Genomic DNA, 24,794 nt, shown 5'->3' with positions numbered 1-24,794 from the left:
TGCGTGGGGTTGTTATAGCAACACGCCCGGCCCTCCTGTGGCGTCATTTGTATGCAACACAAACGCTACAACAAAGATGGATGTCAAGGCGATGCAATTCCTGCTGCTCAGCCTGTGGCTTTTAATTAGACCACCATGGTGTTGTTTCTGTGCCATTTCCCTCATCGCCGGGTTTCAAAAATGGCGGTTTTGATTTTTGGAAGAAGAATCCAAACTCAGGGTACCAGTACTATCAATTAGGTGGGTGACAGTACCAGGTACTGGTACTGTCACTTCAATTGACAGTACTGGTACTGTCACCTCATGTAAAGCCACCCAGAGTAGGTACTAATGGAAAAGGGTTGTTGGATTCATCCTGGAGAGAGTGAGTCAGAAAGATATAACTCTTCTAGAACTAACAGCAGTTTATTTGCTCCAACAGGAAGTCTACATTTGATATGTTCAACTTCCTGGCTTCTCAGCACAGACAGCTTCCTGACATTGGGCCTTACGACGATGAGGAAGACGAGGTTCTTTTGAAGTCCACGAGGTCAGGCTTTAGTTTATATTTCCTGGATTGTAATGCCATATTAGGACTTTCAAACCGCTTTTCTCTGAAATATGTTGTGCAGCTTCATATTGTAACTGCACACCACTTTTTTTTCAAAACTAAAATATACTTTTTCATAAATATATTGACTATTGTCATTTTTTTTAGTATGTTGCAAAACAGTGGTGTTGAAGTTTTGGGTCAATTAATTTCTGCTCCCTTTATCAGACGAGCCACCAGTTTGGAGTTGCCCATGGCCATGCGCTTCAGACATCTGAAAAAGACTTCCAAGGAGGCAGTAGGAGTGTACAGGCGAGTTACATTTGCAATTCATCATTGCTACATGAAATAGTAAAATGCATTGCTATACGATGCTTAAAATACTCAGTTGACAACATCATAGTTTTAAGGCTTTTAAAGTTCATAGCCTTGGCTGCAAAAGCCACAAATATTTAAAAAAAACCTCAGAATTGGTTTCACTTCTTAATCTTAATGCCAGCATCATGGCATTTAAGTTCCTGTTGCATGTAATGAACTCAGAGCTCTAACTGTGTCATCTTCCATCTCTTTAAAACCAACACAGGATATGACTTGTCTCTCTTTGGAATCTTTTATCATTTTCACACTTTGGTTTGATTCCGAAGAATTGCCTATTTATAAGATTAACAGAGAAAACCAAAGCATTCCCTGTCAAGAGCAGCGTGAGCAGGAGGATTCAAAACTGAAAAAAGCATCCTTCAGTGATGTTCAATGAATATTCAGCATTGAAGTCCAGTTTGTTTTATTTTGTTCCAGTATGGATGACTCTTTAAAACATTTTCTGTTCAGTTTACCTGTCTAAGTTTAATATGTATGACTATTTTTTACAGTGTAGTATAGAATTGTATCTGTGATCATGTTAATGGAAAAACAAGTTGGAGAAAACATTTTAGCCTTTAGCTCTACCAGAGGTTTCTGTATATTAAAAAGGAGTTTTTCTTTCCCCCTGTCACCAAGTGGGGTTTCCTCTCTATTATTGTAGGGTCTTTTCCTTACAATATAAAGCTCTTACCATCCTGTGGTGATGAGAACCACATGACTTAAATGGCATTAGCTTTCATAAAACAAGGGTGATACATAGATAGTCATTTGAATGCAAGTAACAGCTCTTTGGCAGTAATGTGTCATTATTGCTAGCCAGACAACAGAGTCACACAAAACCATTATTCCACACAATGAATCATAGCTAGCATACATGCACAACAATTCTGCTTTTGCTAACAGCTGTTCAAACATCTGTTTCATGTTAATCCTAGTGAGGCTGAAGAAAAAGCAGCTGTTGGGAAATGAAACAGTGCCTTGGCCAGACATTACGGAGACAGCCTGTTCAACGAGAGCTTTTTTAAAAAACTACAAAAACATTCCCACTCTTTGTTTATACTTTGGCCACATTTAACACGTTTTGCAAGTACTTCTGCAAGACATTGGCTGCACTGTGACCTCACTCAATTTCTAAGAAAGAAGGTCTTGTTAAACAGAAAACTTTTTTTTCACTGCACAATACAGCTTTGTCACTCTGCAATGTCACTGCTACCCAGGAAGCACAAAAGGAGAAGTGGTGGGGGTGGGGGCAATCCTGAGAAAAGTGTCAAAATCTAGTGACAAAGAGCATGTAGGGTAGAGCAGGGCGATATGACCAAAAATATTTATCACGATATACATTAGAAAATTTGCGATAACAATAACATATCCTCAGCATAACCATGTATAATATCCACAGAGGTTATACACACACAATACGGTAATATTATGTTAAAGCACAGTACGTATCACTCCACGAGGCTCCTGACTATGATAGCCGTAATGCTCCGACAATCCATCAAGCGGTGCGGATTCGTAGCTCAGCAAAGTCGTACTAAAACATTTGATAGATTTTCGAGCGCCGTGTAGCACATAAAATCGTTTCGAGGTCAGTAAACACAACCAGAATTCATACATAAGGCACACAGGGTTATAAGGGGCACTGTTGATTTTTAGAAAGATCAAAGGATTGATTTTAAGTGTACCGTATTTTCCAAAAATATGGGATTTTTTTGGGAATCAAACGAAGTGTGGAAATGATAAGATTCCAAAGAGAGACAAGTCATATCCTGTGTTGGTTTTAAAGAGACACACGATGAAACAATGAGATGTCTGAGTTCATCACATGCAACAGGAACTTGCCTCCGGTGCATCCACTGGAGTTTGAATTTGTGTGAATGTTAGATAGAAAGTACTTAAGTAGACAAAGCATAGAGAAAAGTGCTTGTAAGAATGTATGTGAATTGGTGAATGAGGCACATAATGTGCTTTGAGTGCTTGAGTAGCAAAAGCTATATAAGAGCTGGTCCATTTACCATTTATATTAAAATAAGACAAAAAAAAACCCCAATAAAATGAAAAAACATCAAAGTGGCTGAATTTGGGTATATATTTTGGGTATAGCCCTAGCTCCTGTATTTACCATGTTAGTGCTTGTGTGCCAACATTCATGCAAAGGTAAAAGATTGTAAACTAAAAAAGGGGACACATTAAAGTTTGGCCTGTATCAGCAATATAATATACAAATGTGTTATTGTATAGATTTTTTTAAATATCTTCCTATTGCTTTACAATCAGTTTTCATCTTGATAACACTTCCTGTAGGTCTGCTATCCACGGCCGTGGTCTTTTCTGCAAGAGGAACATTGAAGCAGGAGAGATGGTTATCGAATACGCGGGCATCGTCATTCGCTCCGTGCTCACTGATAAAAGGGAGAAGTACTATGATGGGAAGGTTTGTGCATCTTCATCATTGTCATTCTAGTTTTGGTCAGGTATTTCATAGCAACTGGCGGTTCATGCTGAGAGATTTCATGAAAAACACCAACAGGTTTCATTTCTGCTCCCTGTAGGGTATCGGTTGTTACATGTTCCGCATCGATGACTTCGACGTAGTGGATGCGACTATGCATGGCAACGCGGCGAGGTTTATCAACCACTCATGTGAACCTAACTGCTACTCTCGAGTGATCAACGTGGAAGGTCGGAAGCACATCGTCATCTTCGCTCTTAGGAAAATCTACAGGGGGGAGGAGCTCACCTACGACTACAAGTTCCCCATCGAAGACGCCAGCAACAAACTCAACTGTAACTGTGGGGCCCGGAGATGTCGTCGTTTCCTCAACTAAGAAATCTCTTGGATACAAAAAGGGGGAGGATCCTGTTTACTAGTAAGCCTTAAATTGTGGTGACACTGGATTGGGGCTTGAGGAGGCTGCGGTCAGTCTGCCCAGCAGGGGGATTAAGCCACTATGAGACTGGCCAGAAACATGGCTAGTGAGAAGTGAGGACATTTTTTGGTTTTTTTGGTTTTTTTGGGGGGGGGGGGGTCAAGCGGAAGAGGATGAGAACCAGCACAAAAAACAAACTTTGCAGAGTTTCTTGCCTCACAGTGTACTAAAAGGTATGGCTCCCCGAATAATGTAATTGCAGCTGTAATTAAATCAGAGGAAGTAGTTTTGGGTGCTCGTGACAACTGGAGATTTCAAAGTGTGGAGAGTTTCTGGATTTGAGCAGATAACCTCAGATCAAGCCTTATCTGTCACATTACATTACAGCTCCATCCCTGTAGTTGTGAAGTCAGTTCTCAAGCCATACATCACCCAGACCTTTATTTGTACGATTCAGTACTTCTTATGTTAACGCTTTCCCTTTTTTTTTCCTTTTTCTGTCTTTTTTGTGAATAACAGAAAATCAAAACAAAAACATGGTGCTAAGCTTTTTAAAAGCTTTGTCTTTAGTTGGACTAAGATGTCTTGCGAATCAGGAATTGTTTAGCTCTTTCTTTACCCTGCTGAGATCTTAAATTTATGCACTCTTATAAGTCCTCCTGTTGTTATCTTTAAAATCTCACATTCAAAACCTGCTATTCGTCACCCACTTTCTTCCTGTCTTGAGTGTAAAATTAGTGTCTGGTTTCAGAGCAGAAAAACAGTGTCATAGAAACGTCCTCTTGGTATTTTTTTTTTCTTTCTTTCTTTGGTTGTTTTTTTTTTTCATGTAAAGTGTATGTAGCAAAACACTACCCAAGCCAAAATTGAAGATTTCCTTCCTTTTTCTTTCTTTCTTTCTTTTTTTAAAAATATATATATTTTAATACTCTCATGGCAGATGCTCATCGTTACCTATTGCAATAAGACTTTGCTGCCCTGCAGTTGCACATAATTACCCATCAAACATCCAAATTATCTTCATCTTCGTGAAATCTTCTGCAGTTTCTCTTGATCAGGGAGGGCACTGGTGTAAGGCATTGCTACTGAGCATGTACATTGAGCTCCTGCACCGCGATGGTCGAGAAGACAGTGTAGGTGCGTGACTTTTCTAGGTATTGCTGCCTTTAAAATAATGATTGTTGTAGGTGGATGTTCAGTGGTGTCATTGGTGAGGCTAATTGAATTCACACACTGTTCAAATTGGTAGTTATATTTATTCATGTTTTGATTTCTATTTTAAATGGTTAAAGGTTGTGCTTTGTATAAATTGGTGGCGGTCTAGTGAACCCCCCCTTCCCCTTTCCCCTTTCCCATATGTATGCTTTGTTTACACATCATGTCTTTTGTTTCACTAACTTACTTGAATTTTTTTTCTCTCTTTGGGGCAGTTGTGGTGTGCGATTAAGCCTTTATGACAGATTGTTCTAAAGCAGGTATTTTTAAAGAATCTTTATTTTATTTTACTTTTATTTTTTTTTTATGTAGATTACTGATGGTCTTAGAACCAGCCACAGGAGTAAAGTGAGCACTGTTTGCCTACTCAAGCCCATAATTATGTTTTCCAAAATTATGTCATGTTTTGTCTTTTATCACCCACCCACCCCTCCCCCCACCTTGCATGTCCAATCACTGGGATGGAGCCCAGGTTAACTTGTGTCAATCACCTAGCTGATAACAAGAGCAGAGTCACTCCCAACTCCTTGCAAGGATTCTACCTCAGCTGTTTAGACAGATGTTTGGGAATACTGATGCAAAAAGAGAGGATGATGATTTAAAAAAAATAGCTTGGTTTTAATATCCAGGTGTGTGTGTGTGTGTGTGTGTGTATTTGGAAATGTTTGTCATTTCTATGTATGTGTGCGTGCGTGCGTGCCATGAAGGATGCAAGGCACTAGTCAAAACCTGAAGTTATCATGACCATCTCGCCCAGAATCTGTTAAGAAAGCTGTATGTTCTATATACACATATATATAAATATACATATAAATATATATATAGTAGGGTTATTTTAACGTAAGTGTAAAAGACATCAAAATGAGAAAATATGTGCTCTTTAAATTTACGTCTTTGTTACCATGTACAAATAAACCCTGAGTTTGTAAATATTTGTATACATATTTCTAAACCTGTTTAATTTTTCTATGCACTTTTTTTATTTATAATGTTATTTGCTTAATAAAGATGTTAAGATGTTTGATGAAATGACTGAGTGAATGATTTTATTTGCATAGGTCAATAGTATTATAAAGGCAACAACAATTGGAAACAGATTAACATTTAAAAAAAACATTACTCAGCCTTTTTGGGAGTCGGGCTAAACAGTCGCTACACTTCAGTCTTATTTGTTTTAAGTTTTGCAAGAGCAGCTATGGCGTCATTACGCTCCATTTGTTTGAGCAGTTTAGCCAGGTCCCCTACAGTCCAGTCGGGGTTCTTGCAGGTCACCCCCTCCAGCACAGCTTTTAGGGGGCTTTTGCTGTCCTTCATAGAGTAGGTGTAAGTAATCCAGGTGGAGGGGAAGGCGCAGTGCGACGCCAGATGTTTTGTGCTCTTTCTTACATGGCTCTCTGGATCCAGCAAAATCACCAGCTCTTCCAAAACATCCAAGTTGTCCAGCACGGTCTGTAGAGGTGCAGACAGGATGTCTGCACCTGCATTTTGAAAGGGGAAAAAGAGCATCAATGAATGATGTCAGTAGGTTAATGAAACAGACTTTCATTCGTCAACAGGAACACAAAATGGCAGTTTCCGCCCACTTTTATCCCTCACTAGACCGTGGTTTGGATAGGCGTTGTATATTTTGAGATAACATTAAGTTCGACTCACAAAGTATGTCCTCTACGTCACTGCCATTAGATGAACCTGTCAGGGGGGCGAATCCGTCATTTATATATGAGGGTTGCCTGCAAAAAGCCTTTGCTGTTTACATAAGGCAGAGGAGAGAGAGTGTCAGAATCATATTCACCAGCTTGAAGCTAGAGGGTATTTTAAAGTTATTTTAAAATAACCCTACTATATTGGTTGTAAAATTACATTCTGTAACATTTTATGGCAACTTCTCTTTATAAACCCAGTGGTCAGCTTTTATGTCGTTTCTTAAGTTCCCAAGACCTTGATGTGTGCACATCTGTTTATCTTCGATCGTCTAGTTTCGGTATACATACCTCTTTTCCGTTTAAGACCAAACACATAAGCAGACAAGGCAACGAGCACAATGGAAATTAAAATGGCTAATGGTACTGCCCCTGCAGACACAGGAAAAAGTCAAGGTTACATTTAAATGTAACTGTCAAGAAAGGTGTCTCAGGTGTACAGTGAAGTGCACGCGTAACTTACAGGCTGCCCTTGACACATTGTGAGAACGTGATGGTGGTGAGGTTGGTGTCAAGTTAGGTCCTTGATATGCCAGAGTCTGGAATGAAAACAGAATGGATGTTTTGGCTGTTGCTGATGAGGAAGAAACTCCTTCTTAACCAGCTCTCCACAAATATCTTCTGTTGCTTCTTTCTGTTGTGTTTCATATTTTTAGTACCACTACTGCCACAGACAGGCAACCCCTATATATTTATTTATTACTGGTAAAATTTACAATTTACACTAAATGCAAAAAGCCTACTCACTGTGACAGGGAAATCTGTTGTCGGGATTCTGCAGAAAAACAGAAAAGGGGTGGGGAGGAATGAAAGTCTGTAGATAAAACAGCGAGAGTTTTAAGAGGAAAGCGCTCTTATTGTGCCTGCTTATTAAGCCGTAAAAGAGATAGTGAAACACACACACACACACTTTGATGAAAATCCCCTGCGGTTCAGAGAGACCATCACATCCCCTCAGCTGTTTACCTGTTTCTCACAGTGATGTGCTTGTTGTCTTACCTTTGCGTAACAGGCACCTTGCCGCAAACGGTGTCAGCTGTTGTGTTGCAAGGTCTCTCAGTCTGAAACGGACACAGGCTACAAAGTGTGCAGTGGAAGCTGCTGCCATTGTTAAAAGTGTTTGTCTTGCACGGTTTTGTTGGTGCCTCGTGTCGCCCTCCGTCATCATCAAACCCACAGTTGGGGGTAATTTCATGACCTACATGAATAATAATATAATATAATATAATATAATATAATATAATATAATATAATATAATATAATATTTAACCTACCTGGCTTTATAGGGGTTTTCGCACACGGGATGCATGTTTGTTGCGCCTTATCCCAGATGGTTGTTAGATCGTGGCATTTTACTGAGTGTCCAGTGTTACTCATCGTTACTGAACTGAGCTTTAGAGCAAAGATTCTGTCTCTATAACAGCCCCATAGCACCACCCCTTCTTCTACATAAGTGCGGTTAGAGTTCCGTAGTACATGTCATCGTTTCTTCTTTCTCGCTGACCCAAATGTTCTGATATGCTTTTGTTTGTTTGTTTGTTCTTTTAATGAAAGCTGGTCAAATGTTAGACCAGTTTAATATGCAAGCAAGGGACAAATCATACAAACTATTTCGGAGCGAAATCGAAATATTTAAACTCACTCCGTTATTGGGCTATAAAGTGACGGTGTAGAGCAAGCCTATTCAAATGGCGACCCGCGGGCCAAATGCGGCCCAGAAGCAACCTGCGAGTGGCCCTGCCCGTGGTCCTGGCAGAAACACAGAGAAAACGCAAAAAATTAATTCATTAATTAATTTTTAAAAAATTAAAAATTCCTACAGCGTAGTGTAGACTGTGAATGCAACACTCCTAGTAGCCTAGCAATATTTAACCCACAATGCACCGTGATGTAAACATATTAAACAATCATCGTAATATATGATGCAACAACAGCATGTCTTTCTCACTCCAAAAGCGCAAAATTGACAATGAAAACTGTCGGTTTAACCCTGCCTGGACTGACAAATACTTATTCATTTTACCGAGTTTAATAATCTTACAACCGGAGTTGTACGACCATGGTGAGGGTCCTGTACAGCCCAAGAGAGAGCTGCAGCATCTTCCCTTCGTGTTTGCTTCTGGGCGAAGAAGAAAAGGCCTTTCACAGATTCTGAAACAGTGAAATACTGCATGCTGGCCGTGGTGGATGCGGTGAAAAGTGAGTGTGACATCTGCTATTAAAAACGTACCCCTGTAGGACAGTTCAAATATTCGTAGAGTTGAAGCTCTGGCGTCAGACGAGTTTGAAATGCTGTTAGATGACCTGAAGAAAACTGATGTAATGTCTATAGCAGGAGATCACAGACAGAACTGATAATGCACAGTTGTGCGTATATGTCCGTTTTTTGGATGGGAAATTGCTCGGCTTAGAGGGACACACAGCTGGCGAAATAATGTTTGAGAAGATTTAAGCTCTTTTTGAGGAAAATGGTCTGGATATGAAGCGTGTCTGTATACTTGTGACGGATGGGGCTCCATCCATGGCAGGAAAAGCGAGTGGTCAGCGAAATATTTATTTTAATTTGAAAAGGAATTATCAAAATGTTTTTTGTTATTATTATTATTATTATTTCAAATGTGCAAAAAATAGTTTAGTTATAGCTCCCTTTTTTTCAACGGACCTTTTGGTGTGCATTTGTGAGAGGTCACCAGATTTACAGGGGAAAAGGAATAAAAAAAAATACTTGTTTTTCAATACAGTTGTGTGGGTTTGAAATTGATCATGATCTGCTGCTTACTGGCTTCAAAAAAAAAAAAAAAAAAAAAATCTGGCCCAGATAAATTCCTCGGTTTGAAAATCTGGCCCAACTAACTTCGTAGTTGAATAGCCATGGTGTAGAGTTTAAAATGCCCTTACCCTTTACTGAGGCAAAGTAAAGGTAGGGGAGTTGTTTTCTTAGGGGGTCGCCTGTCTGCGTGTTTGCTTTGGAACCGATATCACGGATGCGCCTCCCTTCCTCCCTTTGTGAGACAAAGCAGGTGGTGTACTAATCTGACTGGAGTACCCTGGCCAGGGATGAGTCAGTGGGGAGAGAAAAAAAAACATTTTAAGGAATTTTTTATACAAGGTCAGATGACTTTCACAACTGCTGACAGCCAAATGACTACCTTTGTGTGTTGCAATGGTAAGTGACTTGTCACGGTGTGACATGTAACTCACTTGTGTGAGCAGTGGCGGTCCTAGCCTGTTTGGCGCCCCGGGCGAACACTCCCTCTGGCGCCCCCCCACACACACAAAACATATTAAGGATTGTACATTAACATAAAACTGTTGTCAGAACCATACTGAATTTCACCAGAGACACAAACACACATATGAAGAGAGTATGCATTGTATGCAAACGGCTACCAAACACCCATCATAATTCGTCATACAATGAGAACAGGACAAATCAACAATTGACACTGACTAATTAATATTAAAATCTGTAACATAATGTATTGTTTGGAGTTTAGTCTGTTACTGTTACTGTTTTTTACCATTTCTCTTTGGAGCAACTGTAACCCACATTATTTCCTTAGGGATTAATGAAGTATTCTGATTCTTTCAGGATACCTGCCATTATCCAATGACACATCTGCTTACCTGCATCTTTTGCTCGTTTCTCCTCCTCTTCTTTTCTCTTTTTTCTAAACTGAGCACCTGGCTTTGAACTTTTCTTGTCCATCTTCCATTGATTTTAATTTTGCACTCCAGTATGAACACAAATCCCCCAACTCGAGGATCACCACAACATAACCTAATAGACCTACACCTAGTTCACAGATTCACTTTCTCTAGGGTGCATTTCTGGGATTTCACACAAGCCAGGATTCAGATCATGAATACATAATGGGCTTGGATTTACATCATTATGAATGAAATGTGCTCTATCTGGAAGCAGCCGGCCTCCCTCCCCTGTCGACAGGTTGTGTGTGAGATCATCAAACTGTAAATTATAAATTTTAAATTGTTATTGATCCCTTTACCCCGAGTCCTAAAGTGTGTATTTATTTTCTTACTCTTCTTATATTTGTTGTTTGTTTACTTGCACTGCTGTAACTGGAGCCTCGTCGTCTCGTCTCTCTATATACTGGACTGTATGTAGCGGAGATGACAATAAAGTTTACTTTGACTTCAGCAGCGCGCAGGGGCACCGAGGGCTCTCGCGCTCACTTTTCGCGTATAGAATTTCGAAAAAACATCGGTGCAAATTATAAGTCTGTCTCATAAGGTCTCGTGTTTTCGTGTTTGTTGGTTTGTTTTTATTTTGTTTTATTTTTTGAGTTGGTTATTAGATGCTGCTCCAGCCAGCCACAGAATCCCCCGCCGCCCTGGTAACTTAACCCTAGAACACTATTGCTATAAAAGTAACAGGATCACTAATGCCGGGTGATTTTTACCCGATATAATATAACCAATGAAAAGTAATCAAATATATCAAAATATGACAACACATGACAAATTAGAGTGGTCTTCTTTTACTTTCAACTGTGCCATGTCTAACAAAATGAAAAATAAAACTCCTAAAACAAAATAATGACTCTGGAAAGCTGGTCTTTGGTCCACCCATTCCTGGGACATTTGAGACTTCCCTGGTGATGGCACAGGCTCCTCGACACGCAAACAGCTGCAGGAGAGAGAAATCATGTAAATGTATTTTCTCGGGTGTAAATCACCCAGCGATAGTGTTCTAGGGTTAATATATATAATATATATATAACTTAATATATATATATTAAGTTATATATAAAGGAGGTCACATAGGCCTATAGGCCTATGTGACCTCCGGCACATTTCCAAACTTTCTGTCGCGTTAGTCATTTTTAGATTTTTAGCCTTTTTAGGATTATTTGAACTAGACAGTAGCTGAGTCCACTCTACCCTACTCTGCAGAAGGCTGAGACAGCATGATTAGGCTTAGTCCAGCTTATCTAGCTAATGCTTTCTGTTTGAGTGTGTTTTGCTCGTCAGTGTTCCTTTTTTTTCTTTAGAAACATTGCTTTAAAGGGAAATGCTTTGAATCTGGCCACCACAGAGTGACTCAGAGAATAGCTCATTCTGGAAGTAAGCACTGGATTAATTTACTCTGTGAGTCATCCAGAAATACCTCGGAATTTTATTGCCAGTCACGATGGTGCTAGCAAGAATAATAGTGTTAACTCTATTATTGCATGTTTAAAAGTTCAAACCCTGTTGAAAATCTGGTCTTTTGTTCTAGTATTTACAATCAATGGGAAGACTTTGCACTCGATCACAATTATCTGCTGCAAGTGTTTTTTGCTTTTGGATTTCTTTGATGTGATCTACTGGAAGAAAAGACTATAATCTGAAGAGGACATGCTGTCCTGGCTCCAAGTTAACATAAATTAGTAGGGTAGCCATGGGACCTCCCACAACCACCCAGAATGAGACGAGGGGACGGCGAACATCTATGCCCTGTCAATGGAAATCTGTCATGGTTGTTCATTCCACACCTTCGGGGGACGAGGTTAGGTGCAAGAGTTATTCAATAAATTTAAGACAGTGAGTTTTGTTTTCCAAACTTTTTCCCCCCCAAATGTCTTTGTAAAGTCAAACCTGAAAGTTTTGTGATTAAAAAAAATCTTACAAGTTGGTCACACACAGTCTTTTCCAGTCTGCCCTTGTGTGATAATATTATGAATGTGACATTTTTCCGAGCACTTACTCCCAGAACAAAATAGTCTTTGACCAATCAACCGTATTCTTATTTTGACTAAGTCCTGATGTGGCCTTTCCAATGATGTCTCATGTGTTTGGGTGGTCTCTTTTAGCCCCAGTGAGGCAGGGAATCACAAAAGTTAGTTAAACTGAAAGTTTTTTCTCAGTTCTCAGGAGACCATATTTACATTATCCCTGTACTTGTGGGCTGTATTACGAAGTACTGATTTAATAGGGTGATTCATATTTTGATTTCCAAAAAAAAGGACACTTGGCCCAGTCATGAAGAACTTTAATAATACTGTTTGCTTAAAGAAAACGTTAACATATTTAAACAATGCCTTCTCTGTGCGGTTAATGAATGGTGAAATAAAAAATGTCATGTAAGCTTTTAGTCAACAAAAGTCACTAAAAGCTAAGTCAACAAGTTCAAAAAAATGTTTGCTCCCCCAAGATTTAGCATGTAGCTGCTTTTCCTCCTGTGTTTTTCCCACCATTCAGCCATGACCTAATTTAGCCTCAGTGAAGCTGGAGTCTATCCCAGTGAACTGAAATGACTTTCATGAATTTGCAAGCACACTAAAAATGCACTTTTCTTTCCCCTTCCAGCCAGATACAGACATGATGCTTCCTCTCCCAGATATCATGCTAGGGACTTTTTCTGACCTTAAAACAGCAAGGCAACGCCACAAAAGCACAACAGACTTTCCTCACCAAAGCAACATTTCTTTGCTTCCCTCTTATACTCATTGTCTTATAGATAGAGAACAAGACCTCTTGCGTCGTTGCTCACTCGGGGAGACCAAGAGTCTTTCACGCTACCCTCGCCATGCCCTCAGCGTGCCTGAAATCGGCTGCATTAGTCCCCTTCATGTCATTACCCACAGTCCGCTCCACAGCACGTCGCTCTCACCGGCAAAAAGCAACATATCCAGCCCTGCTAGAGAGATGGAGAAGCTTGCAAAGGCCAGGAGTAAACTTCTAGAGAGTGAAAGTAACCAAACTCCTACCATCACTCCAGAAACAAGAGAACAACTTCGCTATGTCGCCAAAGATGGAAAGTGCCGAGTCAACCTTTGTCATATTTCAGAAAGGGGCCGTTTCCTGTCTGATATCTTTACTTCTTTTGTGGACCTCCAGTACAGATGGTTCTTATTTGTCTTCATGATGTGCTACATTGTCACCTGGTTTTTCTTTGCTGTGCTCTACTTCTTGAATGCTTTCTTTAGAGGTGACCTAGAAAAGGAGAAGCCACTCACCACCCCTGAAGAAAACCTCATAGACCACGCACCCTGCTATTTGGGTGTAGATGATTTTATATCTGCTCTTCTTTTCTCAGTGGAGACACAGCGCACCATTGGTTATGTATCAATGGTGTCTCCCAGCACAGTGTCTCCCAGCTGCCACGAGGGTGTGGTGCTGGTCATGACGCAATGCATTGTTGGGTCCATGATAGATGCTCTCATGGTAGGCTGCATGTTTGTTAAAATATCCCGACCCAAGAAGCAAGCGGAGACACTTCTTTTTAGTCGCACTTGTGTCATTGCTAACCGGGATGACCAGCTCTGCTTGATGTTCCGCCTGGGAGACCTCAGAGAAAGTCACATGGTGGACGCAAAGGTTCGTGCAAAGTTAATCAAGTCCCGGCAAACAGCAGAGGGAGAGTTCTTGCCTCTCGAGCAGACAGAGATTAACCTTGGTTATGAAACTGGCTCAGACCGACTTTTCCTGGTGGAGCCTCAAGTCATTCGGCACAATATTGACTGCGACAGTCCGCTGTGGGAGCTGGGTCCAGAGCAACTCAGAAGACAGCAGTTTGAGATCATCGTTATTTTAGAAGGAATTGTTGAGGCCACAGGTGAGTAATTGACATTCAAAAAGAAACTACTCGTACCTCCAAAAGTCTCATTTTAATATAAAACAACTGCAAAAAACTTTACTTTGACTTTGTTTTTGAGAATAAGATGGTTTTTTTTTGCAAGAACGTCATAGGAGGTGAGAGAAAGCATGTTCAGTGAGAGGAAGCATGGGATTTCCACATAAAAGCTGTGCAAGTACAGAGAAATGATTAAAACTCCATCCAGAGCAACCCTCTCAATCTGAGGCTGCAGTGCTAACCATTTACCCCTGCACTGCCAGTTAGTAGCCTCATTAATAATAGTTTTCAAGAATTAGGAAACTGGGATGCAATATTCTCTCAGTCATTGATTTTTTCCCTTCACTGTAGGGCTACAGAAGAAGGATTTTTTTTTGTGGACCAGACATTTAATGATTGCCAAAAAAACCACACCTGAAAAAATCTCACCCACCACTTTTTCTGGAAGAGGGCTTGGTAAAATTCTGTAATACTTGAACTTGGCTATAACTAAGGTTTATGCTCATTATTTACAGCTATTGACTACACCCAACCCCATGGTTCTCATGCAGTCATTACAGTTCAGTTTTACCCTGCTCTTTTGCTGTGTATTCACATACTGTGTGCACTCTTTGACACACAGAAACCTTGGATACCCCTACGATTTTGCAGACACAGCCTAGAATGTTGCTGCAGAAACTTCAGGGGCCCATGTGAGGGTTATTTGCGATAGTGTTCGTTTCCTCCTCCTCTGGAAGTTAAACACTTGCAGATGTTTCTTATTCTTTGTTTACTGTTTCTCCACAAAAATGTCCTTGGTGCTGGCTGCACAGTTGTTATTGAATGTGGATAATCAGGTCAAATAGATAAATGTTATAATGTTTAAAGAACTCTTCATTTGGGTCATGGTTTGCTGTGTATAAATAGTTAAGAGTTAGTAAGTATTAAGAAGGTTTATTTATAGGTTAAAAGGTTTTTAAAAAGCAATTTCCACTGAAACAGCAACAACAAGCTTTCCCTTATTTAATTTCCAGCCTTCTGAGCTGTAAAAGCACACCGAGGTTGAGTGTCACAAAAGATAACAGACTTTGATGAAGCATCTGATGAGTAAACTGTGCAATTCCCTAAAACTATGATTGTTTATCAAGAGCAAGTCTGTCTGCCAAGTTCTAAATCTTGGAATATTTATATTTATGAGAAGGCCAACAAGTCATTCAGTTTCCTGGGTAAATGATGGGAAAACTGTCTTTCCACAATGCAGTCAGAATGTAAGTATTTAACAGCTTATTTGGCATCTTTTTGGTATGGAAAGCAGGAAAACAAACCTTGCAGAAGGTTTTTTTTCTTCTTAATTTTAGACTTTCCGTTGTGGAAAAAAGTGAAAAATAACACACCAAAAACCCAAACTTCTGATACTGCTTTTTTTTGACGTGGTTCCTAAAGATTCTAGATAGTTTTCTTGCAGCAAATTATGACCTTGTGGTTTGTTTCATACATTCTTCAGCAACTGTGAAAAATAAAGTGCCCGCTCTTTTTATATACTAGTCCATAATAAAAATCAATCAATTAAGACGAATAACAACAGACACATATCACATGGTATCATGCTGTGTCATTGTTTATTTAACAAAAACTGAAGCAAAATCTAGAAGCAGTGTGTGAAAAATTGAAGCTAGGACTGCAGGTACGTGTTTAAACACAGCTCTTGCAGAGCTCAAGCACAACATTTCAAACATGTTAAGGTCCAGACAAAATAAGTTGCATAGTGAAGGGCCACTGCAATACTGTGGGTTTTTTTTTTTCTATTCTGTTTCAGATTTGGCTGCTGGGCTTAACACCCTGATCTTCTTGCATTACCTAATATGGGTAAAGCTTTAGCTGTCAGACAGCTGGTACTATATTTTTCACCCACTACTTCTGCATTTTGGCTCATTTTTTGTCACATAAATAATGACACACTGCAATAAATCATCATATTTTCCTTTATTCTGGAAGGAATAGACCATTTTTCTAATTATAATGTGTCAAACCTTAGACTTGAAAGAAAGTGTGCTTTCTTTTTCACATGACTGTACAGTAGGTATTCAAACCTTTCAGTGATGCTATCTTTACAAGATAGCATCAAGTTCAAATAGAAACTGTTCTTCCGGCTAAAGTGTTTCCAATCTCAGTTTAAAAGAAAATATAATTTCTTATGGTGAAACTCTTTAGGAACAACAAACAAACTAAATAATTTGTACATAGATATTTCTAGTAAAATCAAAACCTTCCTTTTCCCCCCAATACTTTTGCTGTTGGAAATTGTTAATGTCAATGTCAAAATAAAGCTCAAGAATTAAAAAAAAATTATTGCAAAAAAAAAAAAAAAAAAAATCAGTATCACTCATCTAAATTTGGCCAGTTGATACTTTTAATGACAAGTTCCTACTTTCTTATTTTGGTAAGTTCGAATGGATTCAAACACACCAGAGACATCTTGTGGCAAATGATGCGTACTTCAGTTTAAGACGGTGATTTCACTTCACTTCAAAACTAACAGGCACTTCCATGTCATTATTTTAAACACAGGGATGATGTGCCAAGCCAAAACATCCTATATTGAAACAGAGATTGAGTGGGGCGCTCGCTTTGAACCATGCATGACGCTGGAGAAGGGCTCATTCAGAGTGGACCTGCGTCGGTTCCACACCACCTACAAGGTACCACTACCTAACTGCAGTGCCAGCCAGGCACACCAGCTAATGGCTCTGGCTGAATGCAAAGTCCAAAACCACAGAACCAGCCAAAACTGGGAAAGCTGGGCAGAGGGAATGACCGAAGAAGACAAAGACAAGCAACCATCCCATGGAGGATTCACTATTGCTAACATTCAGGAGGAGAGAGCATCAGAAGGCAATGAAAGTGAAGAGGGTACCGAAAAAAGCACGCCATAAGACATTTTAACTTTTTTAAAGCTGAATTGGTCATAAACACTTTCTCAGTATGAAGCTTTTTTTCTTTTTTTTAAAAGATGATACCAGCATTTCACTGTAGAAGAAGGGCAGGTGTAAATATACATAATAAATATTTTGAATTGACTATTTGCTAAACTTTATCCCAAAGTATTGTTGGCACACAGGTCCAGCTTTAAACTATAGCAATACACATAGAATTTTACAGCATAAATGCTTGCAGATTTACTATTCTTAGTAAAGTTGAAGTACCAGCAGATTCTTGATTTTAGTTGTTACCAAAATGTCTTTTTTCCTCGTCTATGGCATGTCCAAAACAAACCTGCGTTTAATCTCATGCAACTAAATAAATAGCAGCACTGTATTTCAGCATTGCAATGTTGTGTTAATCACTCCCTGTGGTTTCGGAGGAAAGGGCAAGAGCAGACCAATGTTCCCTCTAATTTTTCATGTGTCTGAGAGAACACACAAACTCCCTCAGCGGTCCCTTGGACCACTGTGAGCAAAATTAGACGTGTGCACTGTGCAAGTTACATGGTTTATTAAAATTACAGCATTTACATTTATGTTAGACTACTTTTAATTAACTGCTTATGAAAATTAAAAAAAAAAAATCTTGTTCATGACCTTGTTATTGGAAGTAAAAATAACTTGAACTCCAATTTTTTTTAATTTTTAATAAAGCTCTGACTTGTATTATGAGTCTGTGGTCTGGGAGAGAGTCCTGTAACTCTCTGTCTGCAAAATACAGTATATAATGAGCAATGCTGGGCAATTAATTATATAGTTACTTCATCAAAAAAGTAACTGAGTAATTCAAACAAAGTTTTTTGCAGCTGTGTACCTAAAAATGCAGCCAAGGCGTTTTTTAAATAAACATTTCAAACTATTTACAGAACAATCAGATGTTCTGCATCAAATTGACCCTGTGCACGAGAAAATGCTAACTTCCTGGTTTGAGACCGGATGTGGGGTTATACATTTCCGGTAGCTTTACTTTGCGGTCAATCGCTACTGCGAAGATATACTCCAAAATCATGTCCAAAACTCGAAAACGGAAAGATCCACCGAAAACGGTGGGAACACTCACTACTGTTGTGTCATAAAAAATCTAATGATCAATTTTGACGTTTAAAGAGTTTAGATCGATCAGTTGTTTACATCACTCAACACAAGCAGAACTGCATTACTGCATGCAGAAGACACCTCGTCCACATTCAGAAGCACATCTCTGTATAGTGACTGGTCTTATGATTTAAACAGGCAAATGTTCAGCATTCAAACTACAGGTGAAGAATAGTCAAACCAGATGTTTCCTGTTATGTCGATATCAGCTAGTCAAGTACACACCCACACAACATGTTAACAAACCGTGAAAAAAAGCCACACAAAAAATTAATGACTGCTGGTAACGGTTTCTATACATTAGTATGTACGAAGCGTACGTTGTGACTTACCTTAAAAATTACAGTGGTCCCTCGCTATAACGCGGTTCACCTTTCACCTCGCTGTTTCGCAGATTTTTTAGTGCAAGTTTGCATGTTTTTTTTGTTTTTCTTACGTCACATTGTGTCCTGCGTCCTGATCGCTGCAGACGATCTCCTCCGTGACGTCTCTCCTGTACAGTACAGAATCGCTGCATCGATCGCTAGCAGTGTGACTCTGAAGTGCAGTACTGTATGTCCACGATGTCCACGAAACGTTTTGCACCGTCAAAAAATAAAATTGGCTACTTGATTTCACCTATCGCTGGTTATTTCTAGAACATAACACCCGCGATAAACGAGGGACAGCTGAGAAATATAACATTTGAATCCATTTTCTCTTTTGCCCTGAGGCGCGGGGAAAAAATATTGACAAGTCGATGAACATCATTTACAGATATATTGGGTAAATGCCCAAGACATCTATAGAAATGTAAATCGCCGCTTGATGCATTCATTTGCTTAACTTGTTTTGGACCGTAAACAGGGCGCGAATAGGACACCGGAAACAAAGCTCCCCACAGGAGTTTCCGCACCAGAAGTAGCATATGCTAACGTGCACATAGTCAATTTGATGCCACACAAATTATTTGTGCCACTCCAAAAAATAATTTCTGTCCACTATGAGATAAAGGAGAACAACAGCCTGATACCTGCAGGCCTGACAACAGGAGATGTATCACTCCTGTAACACCTGTAACATTTAGTCACCTCATTGTTCTGACGCACACAACAAAACTATTGACTACACTACACACTAACTACACAAGATTTGCGCTAAATGTCGCAAATCTCTCACATCTCAAAACACCGCTGTCACTCCTAAAACTTCCCTCTTCCTAAACAACTAAATGGCATGTTGCCATATCATTTCTGATTGGTCGACATGGTACATTTTTCCACCAATACGAAAGGGTGGGGTTTTTTTTTGGTTTGTTTTTGCTCACAGGCAGGGCTGGACGTGGACAAAAAAATCAGCCCGGGCATTTTGACTAGAGACCGGCCCACCAGGTATTATCCGGTTGTTCAGTCTGACGTCACTAGCCGTGTCTGGACCTAAACTCTGCTACAGGTCCATATATCAAACGATCACTATGGCATTACTGAGAGTTGAAAAACTGTCTAAAGTCTTTCATCTTTAATAAAATGATCAGCGTTCTGCTCTACCAGGTGTAACAACTGAGTTTAACATCCAGGCATCCATGAAAACGGAATTTATGACATTTAACGGAGTTAGAAGTTAGCAGGGAGTTAGCTTGCTAGCTTCTATCTAAATACAATATAATATGTCCTGACTGCGGGGTTTTGGAAACAAATTAAAACGTACAGCTCTGTTATCACTTCCAGCATAAATGAAGACAGAAAACTAAACAGCAGTGACGTTTGTAGGGTTACTGAAGTTGGGCTAGCTGGTACATAATGATGTGCTACGTGACCGCTAGCGACACAGCTATGTTAGCATAATATAAACAAGCTAACTTTTTTCCACTCAATAAAAGTTAACGTGAGTGTTCTCTGTGGTCAGGAACAAATGTAATCGCATTGTAAAAGGACCAAACTTCAGCCAGGAGAACAACTGAGATAATCCATCCACAATACGAGGTTAGTCATTCATATACTGCTGCATGGGCTGGGCTGTAGTTACATCCTAAGGTTTTAAAAACTGAGCTTAAATAAATGATTAGCGGTAATAAAAGCCGAGGGAGGTCAACAGTGATCACTGACTGTTTTAGGAGCTTTTTGAGATCAAATAGAAGAAAATACATAACATTGAAAATGTTAACAACACAAAAGCCATATTAAACGCAGACTACTTTAGGCCCGGAAGTAGGATTCGTCGCGTCATCACTGAACAACCGGACAGGAAAAACCATAAAGCCTTTGAATGAAAACAAACGCTGTTGTCACAGTGATGTACACTGTCTTGTTGGTATATGTGTATCAAACTAATAAACTTAAACCTACACCATCCTCCCTATTCTGGTATTCTAAACAGTACTTAGCTGAAACCCAAAGACTGCTTGGTTGAGTTAACCTCCTGAACTATCTACAACATATGGTGGAAACCTGAAATTAAGACAGAGAAGACTAGAGGTGAGACATGATCATTACTGAATATTAAAAATAATAAATGACAGATTTAGTGACATTTTCATAAACTATTTACCACATCAATAAACAGCATGGCAGGACAAAATATTTTTTCTAACATGGGAACCTTTAAAAAGTGAAAGGAGACAGAAAAACAGGTGAGAAAGAATAAAACTTAATTGACTTTTTGATGGCATTTTACACAAAGTACTGGTACAGTATCTAGAAAATGTGGGAAAATACTGGCATCGTGTACAGTATTTTCTCCTGAAGGAATTATGTTGGGACCCTGAAAAAAATTACTATGTACAATAATGGATTTCTATACATTTGACATCAGATGAAAACTTTGTAAGATTCGGATAATTATTTGTTAAAAGCTAGAAATTTGGTGTTATTTGTCTCTCAGAAACAGTTCATAACTTTCCTTCAACTCATTCATGTCACCTAAAGGGTAAACCTGTTTCTCCATCACCTGTTCAGCTCTGATGATTCAGTAAGGACATCTCCTGGTTTCATCTTCATGTTTCCCTCTCACCAGAAAACCAAACCGATATCATGACCAGCAGCTTTACAGCTGTGGCTCCAGCAAACATCAGCTGATCCTAGAAAGTAATATTAAATAAATTCTAACAACAGCGCTTCTGCTGTTTAATGCGACCTCCGCTAGTTTCCTCTTTCTGGCGCAAAGTGGGAGATAAACAAACAAGAGAGACGGGACTTGCGGCAGAAACGCCGATCAGCTGATCATTGATCAGTTTCGTGATTGAAGTAGCAGCATGATAGGGTGGGAGGAGAATGAGAGAAGAAGAGGCAGCTGACAGCATAAAGACGCAGAATAACTCCAGCTTTTTGTCTTTTTTTTTTTTTTTTGTAGCTGAAGTACGGGACAAATCGCGTTTATTTTCAGCTTAATACGAAACGCATAATAGTAACTCTGAACAGGGGCAATTCTAGGATCAGAGCTTTGGGGGTGCTGAGCACCCAGAGAGCTGCCCTGCCAGGCAAGGTAAACTTTACTCGTCATAATGAGACTTCTTCCCCGTCTCTGTCAGTCCCTGCATCCTTAAATGTCTCCAGTTGTCCCGAGTTCCCTCTGACTGTCTCCTTGGTGCATTTAAACCCCTGTTCCTCCCTGTCCTCATCGTCTGTTGTCTTCATCTCCATTATCACTCATCATAATTGTACCCTCTCTGTGCAAGTCTGCAAATTTCTTTATTAAATCATAAGATTCTTAAATTCATCAAGTCTCTCTGTCCCTGGGTCCTCGTCAAAAAACATGACATCACTGTTTTGTACATTTTAACACAATTGAATCCCCACATTTGTGAAAGAAAAGCAAAACACTTTTTTGAAAAGTCTGTAACAAAACCATCAAATCTGATAAAGGTTATTTAAATGCTGCCAAAGAAGAATGGATTTGAATTTTAAAAAATACACATCCTAACATTAATTACTGTGGGAAAATAATGAATGATGCTCACAGTGAGTAAAAAGTAAACTTCAGTGCATTTTTTGGACAGATTCACTTTTAAAGTGTATGTATAATATAATACAGATACATAAAAATACACTCCAAAAATAGATGAGTCCTTGAAATGTACAAAATATTATTACAAAATTAGAAAAATTGAGACACCTTGGCCTCTGGTACAATGTATACAATGTATGAAAAGATCTTTACTGCAGATACTACTATGGCTCTGCAGATTTGTTCTTTTCTTTTATCCTATGTCGCCTCACCTTGAGGTTGGTAAATCTGTCTATCACATTTTGGTGTTCTGTCTGCTCAAGCATTTCTCAACTGACATCACAGCCAGGTGCTGGAGTTTGCTTTGACCCATGGTCCTTCTCAGCCAGGTATGGAGCTGACTCAAGACACTAAAAGACCTTTCACAGCTACAGCTGCTAGCTGGGTTTGTTAGGGCAACCTGAATAACAGTTTTCAGTGTGGGGACGATCTGATTATCCAGAAGATTGTACAATGTAAACATATCTGGGATGGCACCAGCCTCATTCTTGAGCTTCAAAAAGTTTTTGGCAACCGTGACTTCCTCTGACTAAAGCTCAATATGGTAATGCAGTGCCAGGGCTGACAACCCAGTTTGTTTTGCAGATTCTGTACAGCAGCTTTAATATAGGGAGAACACAACTTCCAGATTGTACGAGTAAAATTAGTTTAACAGTTTCTGTTTTGCCTGTTAGTACTCCCTGTCTGTTTTCTTACCTGGTTCTTCCTGATCATGTACTTTCTCCTCATATTCCCCTCTTTCCTCTCTCCCTCTTTGTACTGACATTCATACATAAATAGATTGTATTCAATCTATTTATGTATGAATTGGATCACAAGGTTTAAAACTACTTATAAACACACACACAAAGTAACTCCACCAGAGTGCCTATTTCGGGTCACTTTTGCCGGTGTTGTGCCAAAAAGTGATTGTCTGCCAAAAACTGATTTCCGGTATTTGCCAAAAAGCGATTGCTCATATTTAAAGTGGTATAAGTAACTTGTTGGGCTATAATATGTTAAACATATGTCAAATGCATCCCTTATGGATGACATAAAGTCATCTTGAGCCACAAACAACATTCGTGTAGCAAGATACAAGCCGCAATCAGTTTTTGGCAGCGACTTTTATATAACCTTTATTTATGCAGTAAAAAAAAATCTCATTAACATTAAAAATGTATTTTGTAAGAGTAAGTTGCCCAACAGGACAGCAGAAATGGCAGCAAATATTACAATAGTTCTGTAAAAATATTTTAAGTGGGGATAAAGGACCGGATTGGTTATGATGTAAGTACAAGTTGTAAAGATACTTAAAAAACAGATAATTTTTTAATTCTTTATGTAACCCCTTTGTATCCCCTGTTCACCGAAGTCTATTTACGAACATACGTAAAGATATTACACATAAAAAATACACAGAAACACTGGAAATCAGTTTTTGGCAGACAATCACTTTTTGGCACAACACCGGTCCAAGCCCGGGTAAAGGAGCAGGGTTGGAATTGTGACATTAAAAAAAACAATAATTGCTAAAAGAAATTAAATTTGTAGATCTAAATAAACTCTAAATGCATTTAGGACGTTTTTACTCACTTTATGTCTCTTCCACGATGTTATTTCTCTCTCCAACAACATAGGTTACAATTAGATTAGCATGACTAATTATGCAAATTAGGCAATGACGTCATTTAGCGACTGGTAGCGACTTTTAGGACAACCAATAGCGATTTTCCTTACTGAGGAGTTGGCAACACTGACTCTACTAAGCTTATGAATAAGTGAATAAGTTCACCAGTCACATCATAGCACCCACCCAGCTGTATAGGGTGGGTGGGTGTATAACTCGTACTAGCACGCAGTACGAGTTATTGTAACTGACTGTAAAAAGTTAGCACAACGAAAATAAACTACACCTAAACTTGGTTTATATCTGACCCAGATAGACTGCAGGTCATAACTTCTCACCCGAAGCTCAGTTCACCTGACAGTCGGACCGGCGGCCGCCTTGTGTCTCTCCTCCTCCGCCTCCCCTTTCCCTCATCTATCTGCTGGCCTCCACCACTTGCTAATTTTACTGAATCTGTGAAAGCTCCACCATAGCCACTACCAAACAATTGAGTTATTTTTACACGTCTGCCAGCATCTGTCCAATCCGCCACCTTTCACTGTTTACACCGTTAGGGGAAAAAAGACAACAACAAAAAAAACATCGGCCCATTTAAAACGAAACATTACCATTTGCCTGGTGGGCCGATGGCCACTCCAGCTATGCTCACAGGCGGAGAGTGCTTTCGAGCGCTTTCCTTATAAAATGCAGTTTTTACCGTTTCTTCCCGCAGTAAATATAAACAACAATAGTATTCAGGAAGAAAACCAAACATTGCATATATTCAAATTCAAATTTATTTTTATCATAACTCTGGTTTTACGTGGCCTATCAACACAATTTAAAAACTGGTATAAAGTCCACACTTTTTCCATCAATTTTTCCGACTGTCCTGCTCACATCTCCAATGGTTGTA

At 39.3% G+C, this 24,794-nt stretch overlaps 3 protein-coding genes across 5 annotated transcripts in view; 2 read left to right on the top strand and 1 right to left on the bottom strand.

Moving 5' to 3' along the window:
* The window catches only part of kmt2bb (lysine (K)-specific methyltransferase 2Bb), a 29,100-nt gene extending 23,110 nt beyond the window's left edge, over positions 1-5,990 (top strand). For both annotated transcript variants that reach the window (XM_086312139.1, XM_086312138.1), the window contains exons 33-36: positions 422-529; positions 758-841; positions 3,194-3,323; positions 3,442-5,990. In XM_086312139.1, the coding sequence (XP_086168265.1) occupies positions 422-529; positions 758-841; positions 3,194-3,323; positions 3,442-3,717 (598 nt within the window). In that variant the 3' untranslated portion in view covers positions 3,718-5,990. The remainder of the gene's footprint in view (positions 1-421; positions 530-757; positions 842-3,193; positions 3,324-3,441) is intronic.
* Positions 5,991-6,003: 13 nt separating this feature from the next.
* On the bottom strand, positions 6,004-8,318 carry igflr1 (IGF-like family receptor 1). Its single transcript, XM_086312146.1, has 7 exons — positions 7,950-8,318; positions 7,674-7,872; positions 7,422-7,449; positions 7,138-7,213; positions 6,966-7,046; positions 6,628-6,720; positions 6,004-6,452 (listed from the first exon to the last, which is right to left on the bottom strand). The coding sequence occupies exons 1-7, from the start codon at positions 8,050-8,052 to the stop codon at positions 6,127-6,129; spliced, it is 906 nt and encodes a 301-aa protein (XP_086168272.1). The 5' UTR covers positions 8,053-8,318; the 3' UTR covers positions 6,004-6,126.
* Positions 8,319-11,580: 3,262 nt separating this feature from the next.
* Positions 11,581-21,996, top strand: kcnj20 (potassium inwardly rectifying channel subfamily J member 20). 2 transcript variants are annotated; one of them, XM_086312144.1, is made up of 3 exons: positions 11,581-12,187; positions 12,988-14,236; positions 16,802-21,996. In XM_086312144.1, exons 1-3 carry the CDS (start codon positions 12,080-12,082, stop codon positions 17,164-17,166), a joined length of 1,722 nt encoding a protein of 573 aa, XP_086168270.1. In that variant the 5' UTR covers positions 11,581-12,079; the 3' UTR covers positions 17,167-21,996. The 2 variants fall into 2 exon arrangements, with proteins under 2 accessions (XP_086168270.1, XP_086168271.1); XM_086312145.1 differs by having other exon boundaries at positions 12,085-12,222.
* The last annotated feature ends 2,798 nt before the right edge of the window (positions 21,997-24,794 follow it).

Source organism: Aulonocara sp. 'chitande type north' Nkhata Bay, linkage group LG11, assembly GCF_057382095.1.
Source record: "Aulonocara sp. 'chitande type north' Nkhata Bay isolate Kocher_YH1m ecotype deep benthic linkage group LG11, A_spYH_male_GT1.1, whole genome shotgun sequence".
Classification (NCBI taxonomy): domain Eukaryota; kingdom Metazoa; phylum Chordata; class Actinopteri; order Cichliformes; family Cichlidae; genus Aulonocara; species Aulonocara sp. 'chitande type north' Nkhata Bay.
The sequence above is the reverse complement of the archived record's forward strand: the minus strand, read 5'-3'. Positions and strand labels throughout refer to the sequence as shown.